The 12637-nt window shown below is 44.1% G+C and overlaps 1 protein-coding gene across 1 annotated transcript in view; it reads right to left on the reverse strand.

Moving 5' to 3' along the window:
- Positions 1-999: 999 nt before the first annotated feature.
- LOC128137003 (rho-related BTB domain-containing protein 3-like) overlaps positions 1000-12637 on the reverse strand; it is a 36427-nt gene continuing 24789 nt past the window's right edge. Inside the window, exons 10-12 of the mRNA XM_052777546.1 lie at positions 11065-11231; positions 10078-10174; positions 1000-4752 (exon numbers count right to left, since the gene is read on the reverse strand). Coding sequence (XP_052633506.1) covers positions 4637-4752; positions 10078-10174; positions 11065-11231 — 380 coding nt within the window. The 3' untranslated portion in view covers positions 1000-4636. The remainder of the gene's footprint in view (positions 4753-10077; positions 10175-11064; positions 11232-12637) is intronic.

The following is a 12637-nucleotide window of genomic DNA, read 5'->3' on the forward strand; positions in this document are numbered from 1 at the left end:
TGTCTTCACCAGTGACACAGACAGTGGGATCGAGTGTACCCTCAGCAAGTTTGCAGATGACACCAAGCTGAGCGGTGAGGTTGACACACCTGAGGGACAGGATGCCATCCAGGGGGATCTGGACAAGCTGGAGAAGTGGGCCCACGTGAACCTCCTGAGGTTCAACACAGCCAAGTGCAAGGTCCTGCACCTGGGTTGGGACAGCCCCCAGTATCAATACAGGCTGGGGGATGAAGGGAGTGAGAGCAGCCTTGCAGGGAAGGACTTGGTGGTACTGGGGGATGAAAGGTTGGATGTGAGCTGGCAATGTGCGCTCGCAGCCCAGAAAGCCAACCGTATCCTGGGCTGCATCAAAAGCAGGGTGGCCAGCAGGTCGAGGGAGGGGATTCTGCCCCTCTGCTCCGCTTTGGTGAGACCCACCTGCAGTACTGCCTCCAGCTCTGGGGTCCTCAGCACAGGAGAGACAGGGACCTGCTGGAGTGGGTCCAGAGGAGGGACACAAAAATGGTCAGAGGGATGGAACAGCTCTCCTGTGAGAGAGTTGGGGTTGTTCAGCCTGGAGAAAAGAAGGGTCCGGGGAGACCTTGTTGCAGCCTTTCAGTACTTAAAGGGGGCTTATAAGAAAGATGGTGACAAACATTTTAGTAGGGCCTGTAGTGATAGGACAAGGGGTAATGGTTTTAAACTAAAAGAGGGTAGGTTCAGACTAGATATAAGGAAAAAAATTTTACAACAAGGGTGGTAAGACACTGGCACAGGTTGCCCAGAGAAGTTGTGGATGCCCCATCCCTGGAAACGTTCAAGGTCAGGCTGGACGGGGCTCTGAGCAACCTGATCTAGTTGAAGATGTCCCTGCTCATTGCAGGGGGGTTGGATTAGGTGACCTGTAAAGGTCCCTTCCAACCCAAACTATTCTATGATTCTAATAAGCTACAAAAAAATATTTCCAGTGTAATGCTCAAATCTTCTAATGCACATGGGTAAACAATCACATGAGACTGACTAGAGAAAAATTTTTATTTTCTAACAAAGTTTTACATATTCAGCCTAAAAACATATATATTTAGTGAGGGTATATTAAAAGAAAAACATACAGGATTTTCAGCACATGCCTAATAAAATAGCTTTTCTTCCTTCTAACAGTTTTTTCCAAATCAAATACACCAAGACCTAAAGGATGATAGCAGAGGTTTTTTAACTATCATGTGGAGAACATCATTAGTGCAGAAAGCTTTCTTTGTTAGTCTCTATAAAGCTTAGCGCTAGCTTGGGACAAGCATACATATGTATCGGTACAGCAGTAAGTATACAGTGAGTAAGTATCCATTATTCAAAAAATTGTCTTCTAAAAGTGGATTTTGAGAGTTAGCTCTAATGAAGGACTTGGGAGTTCAAACTCCACTTGAACCTAAGTCTGAAGCTGTAATCCCAAACCCTCTACGACCTTCCTAAGGGCACCCAAATTCGCCACCAGCCTCCTTTTTTGACGGCAATGCTGCTGATGCCTTGGGAGGGTGGGAGATGCCAGGACCAGTGGAAGCCTTTCTCCTCAGACATTTTTCCTTTTTTCAAAACCACCTGCTTAAATAATGTTTTTTTCAGATCGTTCCTGATTTTTACTTTATACCATAGTATAAAGGGGGTTTTTTTATGCCATAGCAATTTCTACTTTATACCATAAAAAGTTATTCATAAATACCAAATTCAGTACTGCCCTTACTCCTGACTGTCCATGATGGATATGGTCCTAAAGCCTCCACTAAAAAAACCTGCCGACAGCAATTCACCAAGCATCACAGTCTACTTCCAGTCACATATCCGAATGTTAAAGTATGAGTTTTAAAAATAGCTTTAAGATTAATACCTTTCTACAGAAAATCATCATACAGAATAAAAGTAAGAATTTATAGTAAGAATTCTTCCAAGAATTTAAATTTATCAGAGGGGCTATGTCTGCAAGGACAGCACATTGTACCTGATACAGGCAGCATTATGGGATACTCAGTAAAATGGAATGCTGTTTTAATGTCTGAATAGTAGTATGCATTAATCTGTGAATAAACAATAAATATTTTTACACTGCCTGGTGTCTCTGTATAAAACCTGTGGTTTCCACTGACTAAAATACATAATAGCAAAATATTTCTCTTGGTTGGCTATAAAGTGTTTGTATTCTGTTAAGCCTATTTTTAAATGCCTATAAAACATTTACAGAAAGTTAAAAATAGTATTTTGTTATTTGTTATCTACACTTAAATTATTGGCAAGACACTAACTTCTCGCAAAAAAACTGGGAAAGCTTTCAAAGTATTAAAAATGTAGGACTACATGCAAGGCAGACAAACATTCACACAACTTTTGTATCAGTTCTGTACAAAAAGTCTGCATGAGGCACATAATCCATACTTCTGATAATTGAGCTGGCTGCTGGCTGAAGCACATGCTGTGACTGAAGATGCTATCAGGTGTTCAGGCAAGCTGTAGTTCAACTGTATCTTCATTTTTGTTCATTATGCTTCAAAAAACTGTAAGTTTTATTTGTATCTATCCAGTTAACTGATGCTTAAAATTTTTAATTTCTACTATAATGCTAGGAAATGACCTTTTATTCACATTTAAGTTCAATACATACTACTTTCCAATTAATTTTTTTCCTTTAACATTTTCAGTTTTCTTTAGTGATCTCGAAAAAGCAATGTAATGCTCTATATTTCAGACGCCTTATATGTGAGATGTAGATAAGTATATCTCATCTTCTAAAGAACTTCAGAATCTCCAGATGAAAAGTGGGGAAAAAAGAAAAAAAGAATTCTCATTCCTACATAAAACTAACATCAGAATTTTGAGCCTGCAGCAGCCAGCTGAGTCACAAGCTGGTTTTTTTTTTTGTTTTTTTTTTTGTGTTCAAAAATAGGAAAGGAAATACCCGCTCAACCTCCGCAAAATACCAAACACCACAGAAAAAAACAAAAAAATCCCTATGACTCTAGCATGGAATTTTAAAAGAACAATTTACCTAGAAAACTGTATTGAAATACAAAAACAATTCTTAGAAGCAAAAAAAAAGATTCAGCCTCAGCAATTTACTGTTCCACCTTTGTCTCACAGCTGCAGTTTCCAGGTACATTTGAGATGGCCTACTATGGACATTGGGGAAACACTAAATAACTTTTTTTGGTGTCTTTTCTTTGTCTTTCTAGGCTCAGACTACGTACCAAAATTCAAGGCAGCTGGCAAAGCAGAACCAAAAGTACAAGAAATAATAATGAAGCGTTTAGTCCCTTAACAAGATTTCATTTACAGGAAAGTACCTATGCTCAGGTAGATAGCCTTATGTAAAGGCTGGGTTCATCTTGTCATTAATATTATTACATACATATCAGTTAGTGGCATGACGAACAATTTAGGTCAAGAAAACTCTCAACAGTGTCTGCAAGGGTCATCCTAGTAGTGATATTCAGGATTTATCTGTTATATCCAAAAAAGAATCCACGCAGCCACAAAAGATAATCGGGTTTGTCTCACATGGTGGAGCTTATGAGCATATGATGATAACTCAATTTAAACCAAGTCCCCACTGGGGAGGATCGAGCTCAAAGTCCCATTACAAAAGGCGACATTCCTCATAGGACTGGCATACCCATGAGGGTCACCTCCCTCCACGACCAGCACATCCAACATTTATGCTGTCAGCTGGCAGGAGAGACATAGGATTACAAGACCCACTTTTCCCAAAAAAGTCACTCGTGCCAATGAGTTTTCCCCCACAAAACCTACGAATGGCTGTCAAGCTCCTTCCCTGTCCTCCCTGTCCCCACCAGTACCGTACGGATATGCTCTGAGCAGACTTAGCTCTCCCTGCCTGTTTTCCTCAGGGGGAAAAACACAGGATGACCACACTAACAAAGGTGTTCTACGGAGTATTAAAACAGACTTTCTTCTCCTGTTTACTGGGAGGAAAAGTAATTTCAATTTTTAGATGTTTGCGAGGCACTAGGGAAGATAGTGGTGCATAGGCATTCCTCTGGAATTAAAATATCCACTCATACGACTGTAAGAGTCTCAGTAAAAGGAACTACAGAGTTAACTTGCAGTAGAAAATGAATAGTAACTAAAACGCTTCTTAAGCCTACTACTTACTTTGCAAACCAGCAGATGCTGCAGTAAATTTTTGCATCCTGAAATATTTAAAGAACTTAGGAGTTGGCTTCCCAGCTTCCCTGCACTGCTACTGTGCTCCTATTCTACACAGATTTACAAAAAAAATCTGTTTTCCACAGGTGGTGGTCTAGCAGCCAAAAGTAATCATGAAAACCAACAAAACAAACAGCAAAGGAGTTAGAAGGGAGAACAGACAACAGTCATGACACGGCCCCATACTGTGTTTAATCCCCATGGGTGTGAAATCCTTGTGCTTGAAAGAAATCTTCATGATACATTTCCCAATGCTTCAAGCAAAAATGTAGAGTGGTTTATTATCAAAGCAAGGAATGTTAGTAAGTGCACTACAGCACGGCATACAGCGTTCCAGGGGAGATCAGTATCTGGTTTTGCTCTTTACATGATTTTTATACTCCGTCTAATTCCCAGTCTGAGATTTTCCAGTCGAGATGAGCTCTGCGCATGTTCAGTCTTCTTACATTACTGTGCAATGGCATTTCTGAGAGTGGACATAGTTCCTGTAATCAGCAAGCTGCTTCAGGTACAAATTGGAAGGCCATCTGTGCATCTCTACAAAATTGCGCTCCTCCACTAAACAAAGCAATAAAGGAATTAAATGTAATACCCAAACATACAGCACAAATGCACAGGCTGCAAAAAGTCTTTTAAAATAGGTTAAAACCCATGAAGGATACAAATACAACTAGAAGAATACAGATAAGTGCTGTCCATTTTGCCTAGATTTTACTATAGTGCAGACTTAAGAGCTACCACATGATGTTCCCTTGCTATTAAGTTAGCAATAAATAAGTTACTTAACAAAATAAATGCCATAGTTATTAAAGAGAACAGAGAGATTATCCTAAAGATTAATATTCTTCATCCTTAGAAGATAACCAGATATGGTAATCAACAGCGAGGATTTCTCTATGCTGCAACACTATGAAGGAGGGTATTTCAATCCCTATGCCAATAGTTTGTCTCAAGTTCATTACAAAAAACAAGGTAAGGAGAGCAATTAAGAATTGAGCAAGACTTTTGTCTCTCATTGCACGTGTTCTCTGTCACTGATGAAATCATGTAACAGAGTTTTTAGCCGTATTATTTAGATGAATCCTGTTTGCCTTTGCAGAAATACACATTTTCATCCCCCTACCCTGGATTTTCCTGAGTCAGCCTGCAGCAGTGGTTGCCCAGTCCTCTTAGAGGCTCCAACCAAGGTGGACAGAGACCAACGCACAGCAGAGAGACCTGCTGCTTGGGGAGGGCTGAGGTCAGGGAAATTGCATTAATAACAGGCAGCACCTTCCCACTTGCCTCACGCAAAATGCAGGGCTGCTTCTGAAGATCTCTAGCTGTCAGAAAGTCACTAGAGAGCTGCTGCCTCCTGCTGCATTGCTCTGCTGAACCTTGAGGTGATGCTGTGTCACGGTGTCCGGAGTAAGAAAGGCCAACTACCCGTAACTGCTGCTGTCTGGGAAGCGTGGTCCCATCTGGATGTGACCGAGAGTGCTTCTGCCCTGGCGAGCAAGGGCAGAACGGTTTCATCCCATCCACCGCTATTTCCCTGTGTGCTCCTCTTTCTATCCTCCAGCTGCCTCAGTGCAAGTTCGACGCAGCAGAGCGTACCCCCTCCCTGCCCAGTGAGTCATGTGGAAGGGACTGCTCCAGGCCACCCGACCAGGAAGACTGAGCAGATGAGGCCCTCTATAGACACATAGGAGCAATCTCATGGTCACAAGCCCTGGTCCTCATGGGAGACTTCAGCCACCTCAGTATCTGTTGGCATAAGCAATCCAGGAGGTTCCTGGAATGCGTTGATGACAACTTCCTTCTCCAAGTGATGGAAGGGCCAACAAGGAGAGCTTCTATGCTGGACCTTCTTCTCACCAACAAGGCAGGGCTGGTGGGAAATGTGAAGCTCAAGGGCAGCCTTGGCTGCAGTGACCATGAAATGGTGGAGTTCAAGATCCTTAGGGCAGCGAGGAGGACGCACAGCAAGTTCACTACCCTGGAATTCAGGAGAGCAGACTTTGGCCTCTTCAGGGAGCTGCTTGGTAGAGTATCATGGGATAAAGTTCTGGAGGGAAAAGGGGCCCAGGAAAGCTGGTTAATATTCAAGGGTCACCTTCTTCATGCTCAGGAGCGATGCATCCCAACGAAGACAAAGTCAGGCAAAAATGCCAGGAGGCCTGCATGGATGAACAAGGAGCTCCTGGACAAACTCAAACACAAAAAGGAAGCCTACAAAGGGTGGAAGCAAGGACAGGTAGCCTGGGAGGAATACGGAGAAACTGTCCAAGCAGCCAGGGATCAGGTTAGGAAAGCTAAAGCCTGATAAAATTAAATCTGGCCAGGGACATCAAGGGCAACGAGAAAAGCTTCTATAGGTATGTTGGTGATAAAAGGAAGACTAGGGAAAACGTGGGCCCTCTCCAGAAGGAAACAGGAGACCTGATTACCTGGGATATGGAGAAGGCTGAGGTACTCAGTGACTTTTTTGCCTCAGTCTTCACCAGCAAGTGCTCCAGCCACACCGCCCAAGATGCAGAAGGCAAAGGGAGGGACTGGAAGAATGAAGAAGTGCCCAGTGTAGGAGAAGATCAGGTTCGAGACCATCTAAGGAACCTGAAGGTGCACAAGTCCATGGGACCTGATGGGATGCATCCGCGGGTCCCGATGCAACTGGCGGATGAAGTGGCTAAGCCACTATCCATCATATTTGAGAAGTCGTGGTGGTCTGGGGAAGTTCCAACTGACTGGAAAGGGGGAAACGTACCCCCATTTTTGAAAAGGGAAAAAAAGGAAGACCCAGGGAACTACAGGCCAGTCAGTCTCACCTCTGTGCCTGGCAAGACCATGGAGCAGATCCTCCTGAAAACTACGCTAAGGCACATGGAAAATGAGGAGGTGACTGGTGACAGCCAACATGGCTCCACTAAGGGCAAATCGTGCCTGACAAATTTGGTGGCCTTCTACAACAGGGTTACAGCATTGGTGGATAAGGAAAGAGCAACTGATGTCATCCTCCTGGACTTGTGCAAAGTGCATTTGACAGTGTCCCGCACAACATCCTTGTCGCTAAATTGGAGAGACATGGATGTGACAGATGGACCACTCAGTGGGTAAGGAATTGGCTGGATCGTGACACTCAAAGAGTTGTGGAGAACAGTGACAAGTGACGTTCCTCAGGGGTCAGTATTGGGACCGGCGCTGTTTAACACCTTTGCTAGCGACATGGACAGTGGAATCGAGTGCACCCTCAGCAAGTTTGCTGACGACACCAAGCTGTGTGGTGCGGTCGACACACTGGAGGGAAGGGATGCTATCCAGAGGGACCTTGTGAGGTGGGCCCGTGCGAACCTCATGAAGATCAACAAGGCCAAGTGCAAAGTCCTACATACGGGTTGGGACAATCCCAAGCACAAATACAGGCTGGGTGGAGAACGGATTGAGAACAGCCCTGTGGAGAAGGACTTGGGGGTGTTGGTTGACGAGAAGCTCAGCATGACCCGGCAATGTGAGCTTGCAGCCCAGAAAGCCAACCGTATCCTGGGCTACATCAAAAGAAGCATGGCCAGCACGTTGAGGGAGGGGATTCTGCCCCTCTACTCTGCTCTTGTGAGACCCCACCTACAGAACTGCATTCAGATCTGGGACCCCCAACAGAAGAAGGACATGGACCTGTTGGAGTGAGTCCAGAGGAGGGACACAAAGATGATGAGGGGGCTGGAGCACCTCTCCTACGAAGTCAGGCTGAAAGAGTTGGGGTTGTTTAGCCTGGAGAAGAGAAGGCTCCTGGGAGACCTTAGAGCAGCCTCCCAGTACCTAAAGGGGGCCTGCAAGAAAGATGGGGAGGGAGTTTTTACAAGGCCATTTAGTATATAGGACATGGGGTAATGGCTCTCAGCTAAAAGAGGGTAGATTTAGATTAGATGTAAGGAAGAAGTTCTTCACTGTGAGGGTGGTGAGGCACTGGAACAGGTTGCCCAGAGAGGTTGTGGATGCCCCATCCCTGGCAGTGTTCAAGGCCAGGTTGGATGGGGCTTTGAGCAACCTGGTCTAGTGGAAGGTGTCCCTGCCCGTGGCAGGGGGGTTGGAACGAGACGATCTTTAAGGTCCCTTCCAACTCAAACCACTCTATCTTTCTATGACACAGAGGAAGGAGAAAAGCAAAGGACAGGCTGCCGGGCGTGCGGACACCAAATTGCAAAGGATACCACTCCACTGGCGTGGTGCCCTTTTCCTTCAAGCCAGCCCCCATGTGCTTGGCTCCAAAACGGCCACCCTGGCATCAGTCACCCACCGGAGACTTCAGAAATCTCATCTGACAGCCAACAGCTTTAGTACTGCTCTGCAGCAGCCCTGGGTGCTCCGTGAATGGTGAAAGCACCGAGGAAACTCCAGGTGATGGCAGAGCAAACATTTGGCGTGGTGACACTGTACAGCTCATCCTCGAGTTACTCGGGTGCTGTCCGAGCACACGCTGACGGGTGCTGACAAGCGATGCTCAGCAGCAGCATCACCGCCTAAGTTTCACGACAGGCTCATGTGCAGCCTGCTATCCATCAGGATAACTGCAACGTGGAGACAGAAGCACTGTCACTGTCGCTTTCCACAGCAGAAAAAGAAACGTTTAATAAGCTATAATGCCAAACCGGTAACCCACTGGGGAACTGGGAAACGGGTAAGTAGACGTGCCTAGATTGAGCCCTGCGGGGACCCTAAGTCCGAAGGGTCTCTCTGCTCTCCTGCCTCACCAAGGGGAAGCCAGAGGCAGCTCCCACCTTCACCAAACAGAAGGGACGACCTGATTCCTGCAGCTTCAGGAGAACCCCGGGGTGGTTGAGACCGAAGCCCTGCAGCGAGAAGATGCCACAAAGTCCTTTCAAACACGCCCTGTCAGCTGAAACAGCAGGAAGGGAAGCAAAGCAAGTCCGCTGTGGACCGAACCCACGGGTGGGTGACACCTGCCAGCACGGGTGCCCTGCTCTCCCACGTTTAATCCAGACCTGGCTATACCAAATGGACATTTCAGAAGAGTCGCAGATGGGCCACTGGAAGACAAATTCCAGGTCCAAAGAAAGCAGGGAGGACCGAGCTCTCCTTCCTTTGCTCATAATGATTACAAAGTTGTCCGTCATCACAAATACACGTACGAGCCTTGCAAATGCCAAAGAAGACCTTTAACGTCCTTTGGACCAAGCAGAGCTTTGGCTCACTGATACGACACATCCCCTTCTGGAATACCCTGGCCCCGTACCGACGGTCCGAATACGAACTACGGGTCAAAGAGATGCACCCATCAGGATCACCTTCATCAGGGGGATGGAAACTCCCAGAGGCAATGAGGAAAACTTTCTACAGTCACGTGTCAGGAAACAGATGTACCGTTTGGGAAAATAAATATCAGTTCCCTGGAAGAACCTGGGTTTATTTACTTGAATGGGCATTAGTTATCTGATTTCTTGAGATCTGCTGGAGACTCCTGCAAGGTTCCTATTTTCTTCAAAGAAAACCCCAGCCCTTAAAGAGCAGGTATTGGACGTGACTCATCACCTCAATTCAAACGTACAAACTAAACCAAGATTATATACGTAAGGTGGAGGGGTTGACGTAAGATGACCAAACCGTCCCAGTTGCTTCAGTTATGGGTGGGAACCTGGCCATCAGTAGAGGAACCAACAGACAAGGGGATGCAGCTGCGGGCTATGCTGCTCTTTACATGTCGCGTGCTGGTCCCACGGTAGGGTGGTGCAGCACCCAGCTCAGACGGACTCTGGACTGGACTAGACTGTGTGGCCTAAAGAAGTCCTCATCGTCTTCTCGTGCAGAAGTAGTACTGTCCAGTACCTCGCTTCGGATTTAAGCAGAACTGAGAAACATTTCTTGTTGTAGAAGTAATCGATAGGTTACCTGAAAGATCTTGAAATTCAGGCTTTTGACTGAAGATGAGGTAGTTAGTGGCAATAAAATGAAGCAGCCAAGTCGAAAGGCAATCGGAATTGTGAAACTGCGAGAAGAAGGGAAACACAAACAACACTTAATGCTATCGTGTCGAAAAGACAGCTACGCCTTGCTTGTCAAAATATTTCAGATTTCCCCTGTCAACATACATAGCAGTTTACTACATAAAGTTTTGACTGCAGGAGGTAACAAAGGAAAAGCCGTTGATGGAAATATGTAAACAGACGGAGACCGGAGAACGAACGATAAAACTCCCTCTCCCGCGGGTGTGACCTAACCCCTGGGCCTCCTTTGGCCATGAATCTTGGCAATTTTTGTCTTCTGCAGAGAAGCAGAATTGGAGAAAAAGGAAGATAAGGAGCCTGGCGCGCTGGTTTTGTTGTCTCCTCCCTCTCCACAAAATCCTGTTTGTTCAAGACAATAGCCTGCCTGAGACTTGTAAACGATTCAGGTTTTATTTTCCTCTTCTGTCTTCCAGACCTCTCTTTACTGTCTCTCTTTCTCTCTCTTGTCAGCCACTAGTCTTTTCTTTTCCTGCTTCTTATGTATGTCACTCAATATTCTATCAGGTTAGATCTCCTTTGCCACCTGCGTATCAGACAATTTTCTTTTTGACTGAAAGGGCAAGTAGTGCTTCTTCACTTGCCTGAAACACATCTTTTCTGGCAGCAGCTGCAATTAAGCGGAACTGCCACAACCTGTCTATGATGAAGGAAATCGCACAGATCATCGTACGGCAGCGCATTCTGCAATAAAAGGCTGAAGGCCGTATTTTAGCCAGCCTTGTGCCACTAGATAGCCCTCATCAACAGATTGTGTATCGGTGTTTGTCCTTGGGAAGGGAAATCATTAAGACCGTAAAAACCTTATCAGTTAAACAAACCCCACTAATCAGAGTCGACATGCATATTCTTCGTTGCTATACACAACACGTACCTTAGCTTTTTTGAGCAAGCTAACGATACTGAGACTTGTGGATGCCAGTTCCCGGCTAGGCATGCTCTGAAGCTGCGTGATAATGTAAAGCTCACAAATATGCTGGAGTCTCATTACTTGGTACATCTCTGCACAGATCAAGAGAGACATAGCTTGGAGAATACTGGCTGAAAAACAAGAAAACAGAAGTTACATGTGTTTTGCCTTTTTGACAAGATGATCAAAGCCACTTTTCACCCAGTCACCTTTTAAACAATGGACACAAAATCAAACCATTGTTGATCACCTTATTTCCTTTTCATTATTATCCCTATAAGTTTGCTATATTGCTCTCTTTTTGCCGATAAACTACGTAATTAACAGGAAAAGAGAAGTTAGTACTTTTTAGGAGGTAAGTGTAATAAATTGTTATCAAAATCCTGCATCTTGAAGATGCTGAGTCAAGTGCTGCTGGTCTATTTAAAGTCAAGTGATGACTAATAAGAGGATTTAGCTTTCCTTTCAGAAAAGAACATGTGCATTACATGTACAAGAAAACGCAGCAAAAAGGCCAAAAAGAAGATGGAGCAACTCTATTTTTGAAAAAAATATGGTACGGTGTTTGCATATATAAACTGATGGGCAAGGAAAAGTTAGGCGGACTGAAAAGAGAAACATATGGAAAACCTAAGAATGAGGTAGAATTATTTGAAAAGAAAACAGAAGCAAAAATACATAGCACAACAACTTTCTTTCATTATATCAAAGTAATCCATATTTAAATCCTATTTCTTATTTAGCGTGTAGATTTTCTTCCCATTAAAAAAGACAAAGGTTAAGACACAACGAATACTCTAGCTCAATTTTTCTTGCCAAATACGCCAGTTGACATACTTTTATTCTGGTTTTACATACAAATAAGGTATTCATGTGTACAAATAAGATATTCCTACAATTTAACCTCGTTTATATTAAACTTAGCAAAATATATGCTCAACAAAATGACAATTTTGAAATAAAACCCAGAATTAAGATTAGAAAGCAGTATTACTGTGATGTAGAGCAAAAATTCCAAACATTGTAATGGACCAGAAATGCAATTCCACAGTTTTTTGAGTCTTGCTGTGTCAGCACAAAACAAATACAGCATTTTATTAGTGGTATTCGTTCTGCCTGCATTGGATTGTAAAGGGAACTAGGCCTTAAGCCTCACTGTTTCTAAGAATATTCATATCAGACATATAACTAATGATTAGAGATTACTTTAGATGTGATTAATAGAATGCAGGTGCTTATAAAACAATATGCATAAGTTGCTTATTTGTCATATATGTAGGCCCCACCACGGCTGGCTTAAAACCCAGTCAAGCTGAATCAACAGAAGAAGGATCATATATCTTAGACCTAAGACATGGGAGTAAGTGATTAACTTTAGAACAAGATAAATTAATAGAATAGCCTGAGTGATTTTCAGAAATTCAAAGGTGATCTTTGATGTGTAAGAAGAAAAGTGATTGTGGTGACCAAAGACCTTCTGCCTACGACCACTAACTTCAGAAGAACCAGGACAAGACAATAAGAGTCAGTCAAGACA

Source organism: Harpia harpyja, chromosome Z (assembly GCF_026419915.1).
Source record: "Harpia harpyja isolate bHarHar1 chromosome Z, bHarHar1 primary haplotype, whole genome shotgun sequence".
In the NCBI taxonomy this organism is placed as follows: domain Eukaryota; kingdom Metazoa; phylum Chordata; class Aves; order Accipitriformes; family Accipitridae; genus Harpia; species Harpia harpyja.